This window comes from Gopherus evgoodei, chromosome 5 (genome assembly GCF_007399415.2).
Source record: "Gopherus evgoodei ecotype Sinaloan lineage chromosome 5, rGopEvg1_v1.p, whole genome shotgun sequence".
In the NCBI taxonomy this organism is placed as follows: Eukaryota; Metazoa; Chordata; order Testudines; family Testudinidae; genus Gopherus; species Gopherus evgoodei.
The window spans coordinates 144144560-144162892 of NC_044326.1; the positions used below are offsets into that span (position 1 = coordinate 144144560).

Sequence of the window (18333 nt, forward strand, 5' to 3'; positions counted from 1 at the left end):
TTCATGGGCTAGAACCCACTTCATCAGATGCATGGAGTGGAAAATACAGGAGCAGGTATAAATACATGAAAAGATGGGAGTTACCTTGTCAAGTGTGAGGTCAGTCTATCGAGACAATTCAATTAACAGTAGGATACCAGGGCAGAAAAAATAACTTTTGTAGTTGTAATGAAAGTGGCCCATTTCAAACAGTTTACTGGAAGGTGTGACTGACCGTAGGGGGAAATTTACTATGGGGGAAATTAGGATTAGGTTTTGTAATGACCCAGCCATATGATGGCATATATCACGTGCCAGCAATGCCCCTCTGCCATGTACATTGGCCAAAACCGGACAGTCTCCATGCGAAAGAATAAATGGACACAAATCTGACATCAGGAATTATAACATTCAAAAACCAGGAGGAGAACACTTCATTCTTTGTCGAGTGATTGCTCCTGTGTATTCCACAGTAGGTGTGCGTGCTCGCCATGTGCACCGGTGCCAGAAGTTTTTCCTTAGCAGTACCCGTCCTGGGGGAGCACCACGGCAACCGCTGGAGTAGCGCCTGAATATCGTGCTATAAGGGGAGCCACGGGTTCCCCCCCACCCTCAGTTCCTTCTTGCCGCCAGTGAAGGTAGTTGAAACTTTAGTGCTCCAGGTCTGCTGCAGCCTTTCTTTTCCACCTTAGTGGTACCATTTGTGGATCAGTCTCCAGTTGTAAGAGTGGGCTCGGGGCATGCTCCGTGCCCCAGGCTTCAAGTCATGCAACTCCTGTCACCGTTCCATGCCCAGAAGCGACCCTCATGCAGAGTGTCTTCACTATCTGGGTGAGACTCATGTCAGCAACCATTGCAAGATCTGCAGGTCGCTCAAGCCAAGGACCAAAAGAGGAGAGACACTTTAGACTTTGAGCCCTCCTGATGGAGCCGGCACTGACCTCAACGCTGGTACGCAGATCGGACTCAGCGTCAGCCACTGCATCGTCGGTATGTAGCGAGGCCCCTTCGACCAGTTGGCAAGCTCTCCTCCCAGAAAACAAGGGAAGGGCCCTGCCTCGCAACGATCATAGAATCATAGGATATCAGGGTTGGAAGGGACTCCAGGAGGTCATCTAGTCCAACCCCCTGCTCAAAGCAGGACCAATTCCCAACTAAATCATCCCAGCCAGGGCTTTGTCAAGCCTGACCTTAAAAACCTCTAAGGAAGGAGATTCCACCACCTCCCTAGGTAACTCATTTCAGTGCTTCATCACTGTCTGAGTGAAAAAGTTTTTCCTACTATCCAACCTAAACCTCCCCCACTGCAACTTGAGACCATTACTCCTTGTTCTGTCATCAGGTACCACTGAGAACAGTCTAGAGCTGGAGTAGGCAAACTATGGCATGCATGCCAAAGGCGGCACGTGAGCTGATTTTCAGTGGCACTCACACTGCCTGGGTCCTGGCTACCAGTCTGGGGGGCTGTGCATTTTAATTTAATTTTAAATGAAACTTAAACATTTTAAAAACCTTATTTACTTGACATACAACAATAGTTTAGTTATATGTTACAGACTTATAGAAAGAGACCTTCTAAAAACATTAAAATGTATTACTGGCACACAAAACCTTAATTCGGAGTGAATAAATGAAGACTTGGCACATCACTTCTGAAAGGTTGCCAACCCCTGGTCTAGAGCCATCCTCTTTGGAACCCCCTTTCAGGTAGTTGAAAGCAGCTATCAAATCCCCCCTCATTCTTTTCTTCTGCAGACTATACAATCCCAGTTCCTTCAGCCTCCCCTCATAAGTCATGTGCACCAGCCCCCTAATCATTTTTGTTGCCCTCCGCTGGACTCTTTCCAGTTTTTCCACATCCTTTTTGTAGTGTGGGGCCCAAAACTGGACACAGTACTCCAGATGGGCCTCACCAATGACGAATAGAGGGCAATGATCACATCCCTCAATCTGCTGGCAATGCCCCTACTTTACACAGCCCAAAATGCCGTTAGCCTTCTTTGCAACAAGGGTACACTGTTGACTCATATCCAGCTTGTCTTCCACGGTAACCCCCAGGTCCTTTTCTGCAGAACTGCTTCCTAGCCATTCAGTCGCTAGTCTGTAGCAGTGCATGGGATTCTTCCGTCCTAAGTGCAGGAGTCTGCACTTGTCCTTGTTGAACCTCATCAGGTTTCTTTTGGCCCAGTCCTCTAATTTGTCTAGGTCCCTCTGTATCCTATCCCTACCCTCCAGCGTATCTACCACTCCTCCCAGTTTAGTGTCATTTGCAAACTTGCTGAGAGTACAGTCCACGCCATCCTCCAGATCATTAATGAAGATATTCAACAAAACTGGCCCTAGGACCTACCCCAGGGGCACTTCGCTTGAAACCAGCTGCCAACTAGACATGGAGCCGTTGATCACTACCCGTTGAGCCCGACGATCTAGCCAGCTTTCTATCTACCTTATAGTCCATTCATCCAGCCTATGCATCTTTAACTTGCCAGCAAGACTACTGTGGGAGACAGTACCAAAAGCTTTGCTAAAGTCAAGGAATAACACATCCACTGCTTTCCCCTCATCCACAGACCCAGTTATCTCCTCATAGAAGGCAATTAGGTTAGTCAGGCATGACTTGCCCTTGGTGAATGCATGCTGACTGTTCCTGATCACTTTCCTCTCCTCTAGGTGCTTCAGAATTGATTCCTTGAGAACCTGCTCCGTGATTTTTCCAGGGACTGAGGTGAGGCTGTCTGGCCTGTAGTTCCCCGGATCCTCCTCCTTCCCTTTCTTAAACATGGTCACTACAGTAGCCTTTTTCCAGTCATCCAGGACCTCCCCCATTTGCCATGAGTTTTCAAAGATAATGGCCAATAGCTCTGCAATCACATCCGCCAACTCCTTTAGCATCCTCGGATGCAGGGCATCCGGCCCCATGGACTTGTGCTTATCCAGTTTTTCTAAGTAGTCCCGAATGACTTATTTCTCCGCAGAGGGCTGGTCACCTTCTCCCCCTACTGTGCTGCCCAGTGCAGCAGTCTGGGAGCTGATCCTGTTTGTGAAGACAGAGGCAAAAAAAGCATTGAGTACATTAGCTTTTTCCTCATCCTCTGTCAGTAGGTTGCCTCCCTCATTCAGTAAGGGGCCCACGCTTTCCTTGACTTTCTTCTTGTTGCTAACATACCTGAAGTAACCCATCTTGTTACTCTTAACATCTCTTGCTAGCTGCAACTCCAAGTGTGATTTGGCCTTCCTGATTTCACTCCTGCATGCCTGAACAATATTTTTGTACTGCTCCCTGGTCATTTGTCCAATCTTCCACTTCTTGTAAGCTTCTTTTTTGCGTTTAAGATCAGCACGTGGAGTGGAGCAGCCCCTTATAGTCAGCTATGTATCCCCACCGGAACAGATACCATCGACGCCGGAGGCAATGCATGCTGTGAAGGACGTTTGCGAGCTTGGGACAGGCAGAGACATAATGGGCACGGGCCCTAGGTCATGAGGCAAACCCCCTTTGGGTTTGACCTCTCTGAGCAACCATAGTTCCTGCTCCGAGGATCACTCCCCGCACTGTTTGGCGCGCAGCAGCCACTCTTCTGTCAGCTCCCTGCCACACTCGGCGCTAGTCAGACCATCTGGGCCATCGTCGGGACAGGAGTCGCGTGGATCTTCTCCTCCTCCTGCCAGCGAGCGTAGTGAGGCACGGGAACAGTCACCTACTAGGCGTGAGTACAGGAGCGGCTCTCGACGAGACAGACGTCGGCATTTCCATTCCAGCTCCCGCTCGTCTGGACATCACACCAGAGGCTTCCCTCAGGGTACCTTGGCGTCAAGGCACCGGGCTTTGCATCAGCGTCATGCATACCGAAGCAGTTTGTCGCGTGAGTACCGTTCATCGAAATGGAGATCTCGGTCCCAAGGAAGACCTCGTCACAGACACCACTCCTACTGCTCCCGCAGTACCGAGTGTTCATCAGCGACCTCGGCACCCATCCACCCGTCCTCGGTACACGCCATTCCGCCAGGACACACATTCCTTCTTTAACATCATGTTGCTCTTGGCACTGGGCCGCGTGGCCCTGCCTCTGCACCAAGATATTGCCAACATCTCGATCTCCCTGTGGCAGAATCCCTCCTCCTTGGCCCCAGTCTTGAAAAAGGCCGAGAGGAAATACTTTGTGCCGGCAAAGTACCATGAATACCTTTATTCCCACCCGGCACCCAATTCATTCATAGTGGAATCAGTAAACCACAGAGAGCGCCAGAGCCAGCCCACACCCACCCCCAGAAACAAAGATGCCAGGAGACTGGACTCGTCTGGCAAAAATTTTTATTCGTCAGCTAGTTTCCACTTCGGGTAGCCAACCACCAGATCTTACTGAGCAGGTATGACTTCAACCTGTGGGAGTCCCTGCCTAAATTTGAGCCCCTCCTCCCAGACCAGTACAGAAAGGACTTCATAGCTCTAGTGGAAGAGGGTTCGGCGACGGCTAAAGTGGCCCTGCAAGCGGCATTGGATGCTGCTGACACTCGATGGCTTCCGCGATCGCCATGCGCAGGGTGTCATGGCTTCTGTTGTCCGGGGTGTTGACGGAGGCCCAATCTCTAGTGCAGGACCTCCCATTTGATGGCAAGGCACTCTTTGCAGACCAAACGGATGCCAGGCTGCATGGGATGAAAGATTCCCACACCAGCTTGCAGACCTTGGGCCTCTACGTCTCTCCAGCTAAGGACAAGGCCAAACCGCTTCTGGCGGCTCAGCCTGCGAGGAGCAGATATGAGCCCTCGTACAAAAAAACCAGAGACCGGAGGCATTGGTCTCAGCGGCAGTCCCGCTCTGCCCCACAGCCTGGACCCTCTAAGGGCAAGAGGCAGGGAAAGAGGCAGTTTTGACTATTTGCAGGGGGTCACCGGATCTGTTGCCAGGGAGACCCCTCAATTAATAAAGTTTGTGTTCTGCAACCAGTTGTCTGCCTTCCTCAAGGCATGGTTCCATATAACTTCGGACCAGTGGGTACTCATTACCGTTTCCAAAAGCTACGTGTTGCAGTTCACCTCACCCCCACCAAATCACCCGCCCTCCAGGATGGCCCCGGGGGACTCTGACCAGGCCCTTCTCATGATTCAGGAGGTGGATCAGCTGCTTCACCTGGGGGTGGTGGAAAGGGTACTGGTCTAGTTCCAGGGCAAAGTGTTCTACTCCCAATACTTCCTGATCCGAAAGCAAAGGGGAGTCTCAGGCCCATTCTGGACCTGCGCGACCTGAACAGGTTCCTAACCCGTTCCAAGTTCCACATGGTGTTCCTGGCCTCCATTATCCCCTCCCTGGACCCGGGGGACTGGTACGCGGTCCTGGATCTTCAGGATGCATATTTTCATGTCCATATTTTCGAGGGGCACAGACGCTTCCTCCGATTCATGGTAGGAATGGACAATTACCAATTTGCGATTCTCTCCTTTAGCCTGTCCACAACTCCAAGAGTCTTCACGAAATGTATGTCCGTGGTGGCGGCCTACCTCAGGCAGGAGGGGGTACAAATCTTCACTTACCTGGATAACTGACTCCTCAAGGGGGAGTCTCGTTTCGAAGTGAAGTCCCACGTAGAGCTGCTCCTCTCGACAATTACTGATCTAGGCCTGGTCATGAATGAGACCAAGTCAATATTAATGCCAGTTCAGCGCATAGAGTTCATTGGGGCCCTGCTGAACTCCTCGAGGGCCACAGCCTCTCTTCCCCTGGATAGGTTCGAGACCGTAAGGGATACATCGCCTCGGTCACGGCCTTCCCGGTGACCACAATAAGGGCGTGTCTTCGGATCCATGCCAGATTCCGTATGAGACCCCTCCAGATATGGCTGGCCTCCCAGTTCTCCCAAGCTCGGGACGGTCTGGACAAGGTTCTCATGGTTCCACCCCGATACTGGGTTCCCTACTATGAGGGGCCTGTCTGAACAATATACTGCAAGGGGTTCCCATCAGGGAGGACAACCTGTCGATAAACCTGATGTCCGATGCCTTGGACCTCGGCTGGAGAGCCCACATGGGGGACGCACAAACCCAGGGAACGTGGTCGGCCCCGGACTTGCCCTTTCACATAAATGTCAAGGAGCTCAGGGAGGTACGGTTGGCCTATGTGGCTTTCCTCATGCACCTTTGCAGCAAGGTGGTCAGAGTCCTCACGGACAACACCGCCACCATGTACTATATTAACAAGCAAGGTGGGACTCACTCCCTAGCCCTCTGCTGGGAAGCCCTGAACCTATGGGAGCTCTGTATATCCCACGATATCTCCCTGAGGGTAGCTTACCTCCCAGGCATCCACAATACACAAGCTGATCGCCTCAGCAGGGTCTTCTCCCCCAAGTACGAGTGGTCGCTCCACTCAGAGGTCACTCACAGGCTGTTTCAAGAGTGGGGAGCACCCCAGATCGACCTGTTTCAAACCCGTCAGAACCGGCATTGCCCCCGGTTCTGCTCCAGGGGAGGGGTGGGGGAAGGCGCAATCCAATATGCGTTCCTCCTGAGCTGGTCGAGCCAGCTCTTCTATGCCTTTCCCCCATTCCCTCACATCGCCAAGGTCCTTTAGAAGGTAAAGGCGGACAAGGCGGAAGTCATTCTCATAGCCCCGGCGTGGGCCCACCAGCACTGGTATGGGCCCCTCCTACACCTCGTAGCGGCCCCCCCGAGGGCGCTACTGCTCTGCCCGGACCTCCTGTCCCGGGGGGTTGGGGGCGTCTTATCCATCTCAGTCTGGCTGCGCTCCACCTAACAGCGTGGCTGCTCCGTGGGTGAATGAGAATAGATGTTCAGAGCAGGTAAGGTGAGTCCTCCTGGAAAGCAGGAAGCTGTCCACACATCGGATGTACATGGTGAAGTGGTCCAGGTTTGCCAAGTGGGCGAGTGAGCAGGGAGTCTCCCCCTCCACCGCACCTCTCCCGGTTATCCTGGACTACCTCTTATCCCTTAGGGCCCAGGGACTAGCACCTGCCTCAGTCAGGGTGCACCTGGCAGCCATATCGGCCTTTCACCCGCCGGTGCACAGCCACTCGGTCTTCTCCCACTCGATGACCCACTGCTTCCTGAAGGGCCTTGACCGTTCATTTCCATACACTAGCCCTCCCATGCTGCAATGGGACCTAAACCTGGTTTGGCCCAGCTCACGGGACCCCCTTTGAGCCCCTGTCCATGTGTTTCTGGTCTCGCCTCTCGTGGAAAGTGGCCTTCCTTGTAGCGATCACGTCGGCCCAGCGGGCCTCGGAACTTAGGGCCTTGACATCAGAGCCCCCCATATGGTCTTCCACAGGGATAAAGTCCAGCTTCGTCCACACCCGATGTTCCTCCCGAAAGTGGTCTCCGCCTTCCATATGGAGCAACACATCTTTCTTCCCCGTGCTCTGTCCTAAGCCCCATTCCTTCAACAAGGAATGTTGTCTCCACGCACTCGATGTGCATAGGGCATTGGCTTTTTATCTGGATCGGACTAAGCCGTTCCGGAAATCCTCTCAACTCTTTATTGCCTTGGCTGAGCAGGCGAAGGGGTAGCCCAGCGGCTTTCCCGCTGGATCACCTCGTGCATATGCACATGCTGATTTGGCAGGGATTCCCCCGCCACCGATCATCAGGGCACACTCTACGAGGGCTCAGGCCTCCTCAGCTGCCTACGTTTCCCATGTCCCTATCCAGGACATTTGTAGGGCAGCCACCTGGGCATCAGTTCACACATTTAACTTCGCATTACATGATCGTCTCCCAGTCTAGGGATGACGCCGGGTTTGGCAGGGCAGTACTCCGTCCCAAACCATCGTGAACTCCTACCCACCTCCAACAGATACTGCTTGGAATCACCTACTGTGCAATACACAGGAGCAATCACTCGAAGAAGAAAGGACAGTTACCTGTTCCGTAACTGGCGTTCTTCGAGATGTGTTGCTCCTGTTTATTCCACATCCCTACCTCCTTCCCCTCTGTCAGAGTTGTCCAGCAAGAAAGAACCGAGGGTGGAGGAGCCTGTGGTTCCCCTTATAGCACAATATTCAGGCGCTACTCCAGGGGTCGCCACGGTGCTCCCCCAGTATGGGTACTGCTAAGGGAAAAACTTACGGCACCGGTGCACGTGGCTAGCGCACACACCTATTGTGGAATAGACAGGAGCAACATATCTTGAAGAAAGGACAGTTACCTGTTCCGTAATTGGCAATCTCCCTGGTCACTCAATAACAGACCTAAAAGTGGCAATTCTTCAACAAAAAAACTTCAAAAACAGACTCCAATGTGAAACTGCAGAACTGGAATTAATTTGTAATCTGGACACTATCAAATTAGGCCTGAATAAAAACTAGGAGTGGTTGGGACATTACAAAACCTAAACGTGATTTCCCCCATACTAATTTCCTCATACGTTCACTCACACCTTCTTAGCAATTGTTTGAAATGGGCCACTCTCATTACAACTATAAAAGTTATTTTTCCTCCCTTGGTATCCAAATGTTAATTGAATTGTCTCATTAGACTGACCTCACACTTGATAAGATAACTCCCATTTTTTCATGTATTTATATGTGCTCCTGTATTTTCCACGCCATACATCTGATGAAGTGGGTTCTAGCCCGTGAAAGCTTATCCCCAGATTAATGTGTTAATCTCTAAGGTGCCACAAGGACTCCTCATTGTTTTTTTCTAGTCCACAGAGACACTCGGATACTAAGGCGTTGAGTGCCAGGATAAGAATTTAGATAGGGTAGGATGGCTGTTGTATGCTGTGACCCTTTACACTTACCTGTAGGTGGTATCCAAATGTGCTCGCACCTACCTTCATGAAAGTTGTCAGTTTTCCCATTTTTTAGCTAGGGTGTTTGGGAACATAGGTTAAAATAGAACTAAAGGACTTGTGCTCTCCTTCATCCCTTTCCCTGTGGCTTGTATCCACTGCTTCAAGAGACAGCTCCTTATGCATCTTGAAGCCTTTTGGAAACACCGACTGAACATGCTGTTGGGTCTGGGTCATTAATTCCTCTTACAAAATGTATTTTCTTGGAGAAGTGTTCCAGAGGCTCGTATGACAGATAAAAATGAGGAGGGAGGTTTTGCCTGTACTACTTTATGGTAGTAACTGTTTAAATGGAAAAATAAACAGATTACATTGTAAAACCTTTGACCTTGAGCCCTAGACCTTTGTGTGTTCTGTCCATTTCTGTTAGTAGGAAATCACATTAGGACATGCAGGATCAGTGACTTAGGGTGCTATTTTAACAAATTGGTTGCTTAGTGTAATAAGGAAGCATGCTATGACAACCTCATCGTGTCCTATCACCTTGTCACCAGTGAAATATTGATGCCAGAGTCTGCTTAGCCACCTTAACAGCTTGCTGCCCTAGCAAAAGAGTCAGAATATTGACTGCAAAGTTCACATGTATTGGACTTCCTTGCCTCTCAATTTGTGTAGTTGATGTTGATTTTCTGACTTAACATTGCCTAGATTGTAACTGTTTCCCTGCTGTGCTAGTGTTTTTTTGTTTTGTTTCTAAAATAAGTGGAAAATGTTTAAGCTACTTCTTGCTTAGACAGACAAAAGTTTGGAAATCCAGAGTTCATACAGATTCATATAGCTTGCCTAACAGACAGGGTCAATTGTCAACAGAGTCAAATACAATATTTATTTGGGCTCTTATTCAATTCTGTTACTTAAAGTGTAATTGTCTACCAAAAGTCACTTACCTGCAGATGAAATTATAGTTCTTGATAGCAAGTAATAGTAATATACAAACATCACAGTATATTGATCCCCCCAGAAACCAAGAAATGAAAGATTATATACCTTAGTTATACATTCTTTATTATGTCAACATAGTCTTTCCGTAAAATCTTTCTTGCTGTTTGTAACATAATTGGAATTTTTGCAATTCAATGTCCATGTCTACTTTTGATAGTAAATTCCAATGTGTTTATTTTCTTACCTGGAGTTTTATTGACAAGTTGGGTCATTGGATTTGTTCTCAGCCAATATCCTGGAGCAATATGCTCCACTAGGACTTTCTACACTCTGACAAATAAAAGAACATAGCGGTATTTGAATTTGAGGTCTCTTAACTTTTGGGTTTCTTTGCTCATCTTAACAAATATAATCTATTTATTTTAAGTATATTCACCATTCCTCATGTTTTGGCCTTGCTTAAATTAACTCCCTTTCCAGCTCATTAATATTATTAGTAGGTGTCGAGTTTTATGTTTGAGAATTCCGTTTGATATTTTTATGCAGATGCAAAGTACAATCCGGGAGCACAGAGATGGTGGCAATGCTGGAGGGATCTTCAACAGATATAATGTCATCAGGGTAGGTCTCAAAGACTTCAGAAAATCAGAAGTAAAATAAGTGGTAATTATGCTAACAGGTGGAATCATTTTGATATGCTGCCCTGTCATTATATAATTGCATACAAAAATCCACATCCCAAGAACGTTAAAGTTGCATAGTCAAGCACTCAGAAGGTCAGAAATACCAAAATGAAGACTGTACATCCATGCTGTGCAGCGAAGGAGGCAGGAGATGACCATGTAATTACAGACTCTACCAGAATGCATACGCACAAAGGGGACAAATTAAAGTAGAACAGGCAATCTTAATTCTGGCTTTTGATTGCTTGACTTTACAACCTTAGCGTTCTGTTAATATGGGGGACGTCAATATAATGTCCCCAATTTTTTTTTACAAAACAAACTTCTACCTGCTTCATACTGCCTTGGTGTCAACAGGGATAGTATTGGGAGCACAGATGAGACAGCTTCCCTGCTTTCAGTTCCTGTACCCAGTGCCACAGGGGCCTTCTACAGCTCCTGAGATGGAACATGTTCAGTCGCACTATGGTGATGGCCAAGCACGGTCCTGTCACCATTAGGAGCTGTGAAGGATGGAGCACGCTCAATATGGATAGAACCTTCAGAGTATTTAGCTGCCAGACTCTAACAAGTCTCTACTGAGCATGTGCCAATTGGGGTGGATATTCCCAGAAATGGCAAAAGGCACATCTCTGACACCAGGCCAAGCTGCATCACTGCCACCAAATTTCAAATCCCTGCTTCAAAGCTTGAAAGCACTAGACTAGAGCTTCACAGAGAAATAGTATTAATGTTTTCATATGCACAAAACAACACATTTTTCACTGACTTTTTCTCAGAATGGCTGAACAGTTTTTGCCTAAATTTTCTGACAAAACTCTACCCAAGGCAAAAACCTTAAATTTCAGCCCAAGTGGTAAAAGTTTGGCAGTTATTAGCAACTGAAAACAAGATCTTATGATGGGAAGTGATGGGCTACTTTGACTAAAGGTGGTGCTCCCTGCTCTGTCTGTAATATTTTTTACCAATTTTATTTTAAAAGCAAAAGCTTAGATACTGAACCACCCCAGATATTTGTTATATAGTTCATACTGCTTGCTACAGTATCCCTGTACTGTATAGAATTACATTTCATTAGAAGTGAGTTATGTTTTTTTGTTTACACTGTAGATTCAGAAGGTTGTGAACAAGAAGTTGAGGGAGAGATTCTGTCACAGACAGAAGGAGGTCTCAGAGGAAAATCACAACCATCACAATGAGCGTATGTTGTTTCATGGTGAGGAACTGGTCTCTGTTTCTAGGCTTCACTACTACTTTTAAAAAAAAAAAGTGGAGGGGAGTAAATGTTAGTTTTAATCATTGTGCATTGTTTTTATATTTCTGCTCACTTTCCTCTCCACTATCAGAATGAATGTGAGAGAGGCTACACTTCTTCAGAAGTGTCCCTGTGGGTGCTTCACTTCAGGTGTTTATGCGCCCTTGCACCTTTGAGGAAAGGTTTTTGGAAGCAGGGCCCGTATGGCCCTTCCATGTGCCCTGCCCATTCTCGTACCCTGTTCCGAGGATATATAGAACCGCATGTGGGAACTACCCTCCGTTCTTTTTCAGCCTGAGATGGAGTGTAGAGTGTGCCTGTCCTTGCCAGCCTAGTTCTCGGATATAGTTAGTGTTTAATGTTTCTGTTGTTGTTGGAATCACGGTTCCCTCTTTTTTCTTTGTTCTCCCTGTTAAGGGGGATTTTTTGGACTTTGCTCTGGGGTCTGACTGGATCTCGTAGTTTTCAGAGGTGTCTTTCCTGTCAGGAAGCTACCCTTATTAGTGACAAGCATCCTCAGTGGGTCTGTCAGTTTGGGAGACACTCATATCCCCAGCAACTGCAAGTTCTGCACCTCATTCAAGAGCAGATCTCAAAACCACAGGGAAACAAAGTTTAGATTAATGATGATGGAACAAGCCCTAAGACTGACTTCTGACCTGGGTACCGAAAACCTCCATGTACACAGGGCTTCGAGTGCCCCATCTGTTTTGAGATCCTTGTCACTGAATGCCTCAACATATACAGGCTGATCTGTGCTGCTTACCTCTGGGCATCAGTCACCAAAACTCTCAGCAGAGACAGCTTCTGTGTCAGAAGTCCACAGTACAGAGAGCTGTGTTACCTAAGCTTCTGGTTACTGATAAGAAAGATAGGAATACTGAGTCTCCTAGAAAATCTTGGCCACCAAATCACAAGAAGACTCTGCAGATCTCAGGTCCCAAGGGGAGTTCTTTAGATGCTCCATGTGGTTCAGGTACCAGGAAGGCCTCTAAAGTTTCCTCTAAGAACCAGACTACAAAGAGAGACTGGGTACTGAGGTCATCTACTTCATACCCAGACTGGTAGAAATCTCAAAGAGGACTACACCACCAGACACTGAAATTGAATTTCCAGTACCAACATGGCATTGGGAGGAAGGGTCCCCTGCCTAATGGTTAGCACCCAAGATGGCAGTCACTCCCAATGGGTGCAGTTAGGGTCAGCAGCTCTACCTAATGAGTGCAGTTCAGGGGTGGCACCTCTGCCTAGGGAATACAAGTCAGAGGTGGCACTGGATTTATCTGAACCCAGAACTATGGTAACTAGTCTCTGTTTTCCAGGCAGTCTCAGGAAATAAATCAGTGGCGGACACAGCACTTCTGTCCGATAAACGATTAGTTCACACAAAAGTGCTTCCACACAAAAATCCTTCTTGTTCTTTGAGTGCTTGCTCGTATGGTGTGTGCGCGCCTCGTGCATGTTCGTCAGAAGATTTTTCCCCTAGCAACACTCAGTGGGTCAGTTGAGGCGCCCCCTGGAATGGCGCCACTCTGGTGCCAAATATATACCCCTGCCGACCCATCGCCCCCTCAGTTCCTTCTTACCGCTCGTGACAGTCATTGGAACTGTGAAGCCCCTGTCATAGTATAATTCCCAACTCTGGACCTTAGCGTCCAGGATATGGGTACTAGCCTAAGTCCTCTAAGCCTAATTACCAGCTTAGATTCTGTAGCGCTGCCACCAATCAGGAATTCCAGGGCGTAATACCCTCTGGTCCCCCCAAAACCTTCCCTGGGGACCCCCAAGACCCAGATTCCTTGAGTCTCACAACAAAGGGGAATGAACCATTTCCCTTCCCCCCTCCTTTCTTCCTCCCAGCTCTTTCCAGCCCTGGGTACACTGGGAGACCACCGTGATTCAATTCTTTGAATCACCACACCGAGAGGAATGTTACCTTCCCCCTCCCTTCTTCCCCGGAGAGAGATACAGAGATAAACGCAGAGAGCAGGTTTTTCTTCCCTTCTCCCTTTCCTTTCTCCCACCAATTCCCTGGTGAGTGCAGACTCCCTTCCCCGGAGTCTTACAAAAGATAATCAAAAAATCAATTAGATTCTAAAGAAGAGGAAAACTTTAATAAAGAAGGAAAACATAAAAATTGTCTCTGTAATCAAGATGAAATATTAAAGAGTCTTTCTAGCTATTAGACAGTAGAAAGAAGCTTTCTCCAGCAGAAACACAATTTAAGCTACATCCAGCAAGTAAACCTCTGCAAATAAAGAAAAAACAAGTTAAAAGACTATAACCGCCTTTACTTACTCACTATTCTGAATAGATAAGAGACTGTAGCAGGGAGATTGGCAGAAACCTGGTTGCACCTCTAGTCCCGTCCAGGACCCAGAGAGAACAACACACAAACCCAAAAACACAAACAAAGGTTTCCCTCCACCGAGGTTTGAAAGTATCTTGTCTCCTGATTGGTCCTCTGGTCAGGTGTTGCAGGTCACTGTTTGTTAACCCTTTACAGGTGAAAGAGACATTAACCCTTAGCTATCTATTTATGACAGCCCCGCATAGCTGATCTCCACCTCCCTAGCTTTCCTTGTTCTTCTGTAGATAGTTGATACTAAACTGCTCAAGATAGTTAAGACCAAAGCAGATTGTGAAGAACTTCGAAAAGATCTCACAAAACTAAGTGATTGAGCAACTAAATGGCAAATGAAATGTAATGTGGATAAATGTAAAGTAATGCACATTGGAAAAAATAACCCCAACTATACATACAATATGATGGTGGCTAATTTAGCTACAATGAGTCAGGAAAAAGATCTTGGAGTCATCGTGGATAGTTCTCTGAAGATGTCCACGCAGTGTGCAGAGGCGATCAAAAAAGCAAACAGGATATTAGTAATCATTAAAAAGGGGATAGAGAATATGACTGAGATTATATTATTGCCCTTATATAAATCCATGGTACACCCACATCTCAAATAATATGTACAGATGTGGTCTCCTCACCTCCAAAAAGATATTCTGGCACTAGAAAAGGTTCAGAAAAAGGCAACTAAAATGATTAGGGGTTTGGAGAGGGTTCCATATGAGGAAAGGTTAAGGAGGCTAGGCTTCTTCAGCCTGGAAAAGAGGAGACTAAGGGGGGATATGATAGAAGTATATAAAATCATGAGTGATGTGGAGAAAGTGGATAAGGAAAAGTTATTTACTTATTCCCATAATACAAGAACTAGGGGTCACCAAATGAAATTAACAGGCAGCAGGTTTAAAACAAATAAAAGGAAGTTCTTCTTCACACAGCGCACAGTCAACTTGTGGAACTCCTTACCTGAGGAGGTTGTGAAGGCTGGGACTATAACAGGGTTTAAAAAAGAACTGGATAAATTCATGGTGGTTAAGTCCATAAATGGCTATTAGCCAGGATGGGTAAGGAATGGTGTCCCTAGCCTCTGTTTGTCAAAGGATGGAGATGGATGGCAGGAGAGAGATCACTTGATCATTGCCTGTTAGCTTCACTCCCTCTGGGGCACCTGGCATTGGCCACTGTCGGTAGACAGATACTGGGCTAGATGGACCTTTGGTCTGACCTGGTACGGCCGTTCTTATGTTCTTATGACTAGTTCAGTAGTTTTGCAGTTATACTTATTAGTGAATTGTGTATATATAGTGTAGATAGTACTTGAAGGGACCAGGGTTCATCCCCTTCCCTCCATCCCGGCACCAGGCCCATGCCCAGGTCATTGGGCTTCAAACCTTGCTCGGCGTGTCTCAAGCCAATGCCAACGGGAGATCTCACAACTGCTGTCTGAAGTGCCTGGGCGAATCCCATCAGCCTGATAAGTGCCACATTTGCAAGGCTTTTAAGCCTAGAACAAAAAAGGAGCGGGACTTTCATTTAAAACAGCTCCTAATGGAAGTGGCACTTAGCCTGGCGCCTTCGGTACCACGCACAGAACAGACGCCTTCGGTCCAAAGCACCCCTCTGGCACCAGAGCGATCCTGCAGCAGCAAAGAACCCCGGCACCGGTATAGTCACAGCATCATTCGCTGTCTCTGCGGCCTAAGAAGCAGCATAAACTACCTGCTGCTTTGGTACCTTCCCTTCCGCCTTTGGAGAAACAGCCCAGATCGGACCGTCCTGCTAGGACGTCAGCTCCGGTGCCGCAGACTTCAGCACCATCGATTCCAGCTCCACAAGGGCCGTTGAGTCCGGTGCTCAGAAGCTCCCCCGAGCGCACTGTGGTTGAGCTCAGCCTCCCGTCCACTCCGGATACCTTCTCCACTGCCAGAGACCTGATTGCACTGACAGAACCTGGGCCACCTCAGCTCCCAGCACCGCCAGTGCGGGCTGTTCAATCAATAGGCAAGCCTGCCTTGACGAGGCCTCCCTTGATGAGCGTGACAGCTAGGCACCGACCTCGGTCCCGCTCCAGGTTGCGGTCCCGCTCCAGGTTGCTGTCCCGATCCCGCCGATGGTCCCGGTCCCGGCACTGCTCGCAGTCCTGGCACCGCTCTCCATCGCAGCGCCGGTCGTAGTTGCGGCGCTATTCCACTTCATGCACACCCTCCCGGTAGGGTCAGTTCCGATCCAGGTCCCAGCACCGATCCCGGCACTGGTCGCCTCACAACCGATCCTGACACCGCAGATCCTCATCAAGATCTAGGTCGGCCTCCCAGTACTGTTATGACCATTGGTCCCGATCTCAATCGCTGTACGGCCAAAGATCCCGGCACTGGTCTCCAGCCCCAACCCGTGACCTGACAGCACAGGAAGACGCAGAGTCTCGTGGGCGTTTGGCCCCTCCTTGGCCTTCGAGACACAATTCATTGTTGTCTGAGGCAGAGAGTGGCTACCACACCCAGGGCCATGACGTAGAGGGCGCTAGTCAAGGCCAACATGAGAGTCAAATCCCTGATCAGGGACCACCACAATGGTCCTTCTGGACATCTTGGGCATACCATCAAGCCCAGGGTGCCTCTCTCAGTCAGCCCATTCCAACCATCGGATGCCTGAGGCCACTGTGAGCCGCCCTCCCCCGCTGGACTCAGATGCGTCTTCTATTTCGCCAGTCCAGACCCAGGCCCCTGCTGTAGCGGACCTCGATCACCAGGATCCTCCACAACCAGAACTTCTCCAGGATCCACTGGTACCTGGGCTTTCCTCCTCCTCCTCCTCACCTGACGAAGCAGTAGCAGGCACATCCTCTTCTGGACCCCCGCCGATAGATCTTCGGGCTCACCAAGATCTCCTGCACAGGGTGGCACAGAATATGAACCTGCAGGTGAAGGAGATGGTGGAAGTAGAGGATCCTATGGTTGACATTTTATCAGCAGATGCACCCACACGTCGCCCTGCCTTTCATTAGGACCATCCAGTCCAATGTCGATACGATCTTGCAGTACCCAGAATCTATTCCTCCCACTGCCAGAGGGGTGGAGAGGAAACATATGGTACCATCCAAGGGATACGAGTATCTCTGTGTTCACCCTCACCCTTGTTCTCTGGTGGTACAGTCAGTGAACGAGAGGGAGCGGCATGGTCAGCAAGCGCCCGCTCCTAAGTCCAAGGAGGCCAGGCTCCTCCACTTATTTGAGTGCAAGATCTACTCAGCTGGGGGCCTACAGCTTAGGGTCGCTAATCAGCAAGCTCTCCTGAGCCATTATAACTATAACACCTGGACCTCCATGGGGAAATGTAAAGAGTTGATCCCTCAGGAGTCCAGGCAAGAGTTTGCGGCCTTACTTGAAGAAGGCAAGAAAGTGGCAAGGACATCCTTACAGGCATCCTTAGATGCAGCGGACTCGGCAGCCAGAACTCTAGCCTCAGGAGTGGCCATGCGACGCATCTCCTGGCTACAGGTGTCCGGCTTTCCACCAGAACTACAACAAATCATTCAGGACTTACCCTTCGAGGGCCAAGGGTTGTTTTCAGACAAAAAAGATCCCAGGCTTCAGAGCCTCAAGGACAACCGAGCCATAATACACGTACTGGGGTTGCATACCCCAATGACTCAGCGCAGACCTTTCTGCCCTCAGCCTCAACGCACCTACCCTAACCCTCAGCCATGGCAAGACTTCACTAGAAGGCATGTCCAGGGCAACATCAGGAGACAATCTGGTCCCCAAAGAGGCCAGAATCAGGGCCCCTCAAAGCCACCGTCGGGGCCCAAATAAAATTTTTGAAGGTGTGCTCGAGGACGGAACACCAGTCTCCTTCCCAGAGCCTTTCTCACCCTTCCGCAACCATCTCTCCTGTTTCCTCCCTGCGTGGTCCCACATGACCTCAGATTGTTGGGTCCTACGCACGGTGGAATTTGGATATCATCTTCAGTTTGTTTCTCTTCTCCTCCCCCCCCTACCCCGTCCCTTTTCAGGAACCCCTCTCACGAGCAAATCCTCTTACAGGAGGTACAGGCTCTCCTGACCATCAGAGCAGTAAAAGAGGTCCCAAAGGACTTGAGGGGCAAGGGATTTTACTCCTGCTACTTCCTAATACCCAAGGCAAAGGGAGGGGGTCTATGGCCCATCCTGGACCTGCACAGACTCAACAAATTCATGGTAAAGTTGAAGTTCCGCATGGTATCCCTGGGAACCATTATCCCTTGCCTGGATCCTGGAAACTGGTACGTCGCCCTCGATATGAAGGGCGCATACTTCCACATAGCAGTTTACCCGCCACACAGGCAATACCTTCGCTTTGTGGTCAACCAGCAGCATTTCCAATTTGCTGCCCT

General features: G+C 48.8%; 1 protein-coding gene across 2 annotated transcripts in view; it reads left to right on the forward strand.

The window, feature by feature from the left end:
* TNKS (tankyrase) overlaps positions 1–18333 on the forward strand; it is a 290704-nt gene that overhangs the window by 256006 nt on the left and 16365 nt on the right. For both annotated transcript variants that reach the window (XR_004000785.1, XM_030565584.1), the window contains exons 23-24: positions 10217–10291; positions 11464–11569. Coding sequence is in view for 1 of the 2 variants with exons in the window: in XM_030565584.1 (XP_030421444.1) it covers positions 10217–10291; positions 11464–11569 (181 nt within the window). In the remaining variant the exon portion in view is untranslated. The remainder of the gene's footprint in view (positions 1–10216; positions 10292–11463; positions 11570–18333) is intronic.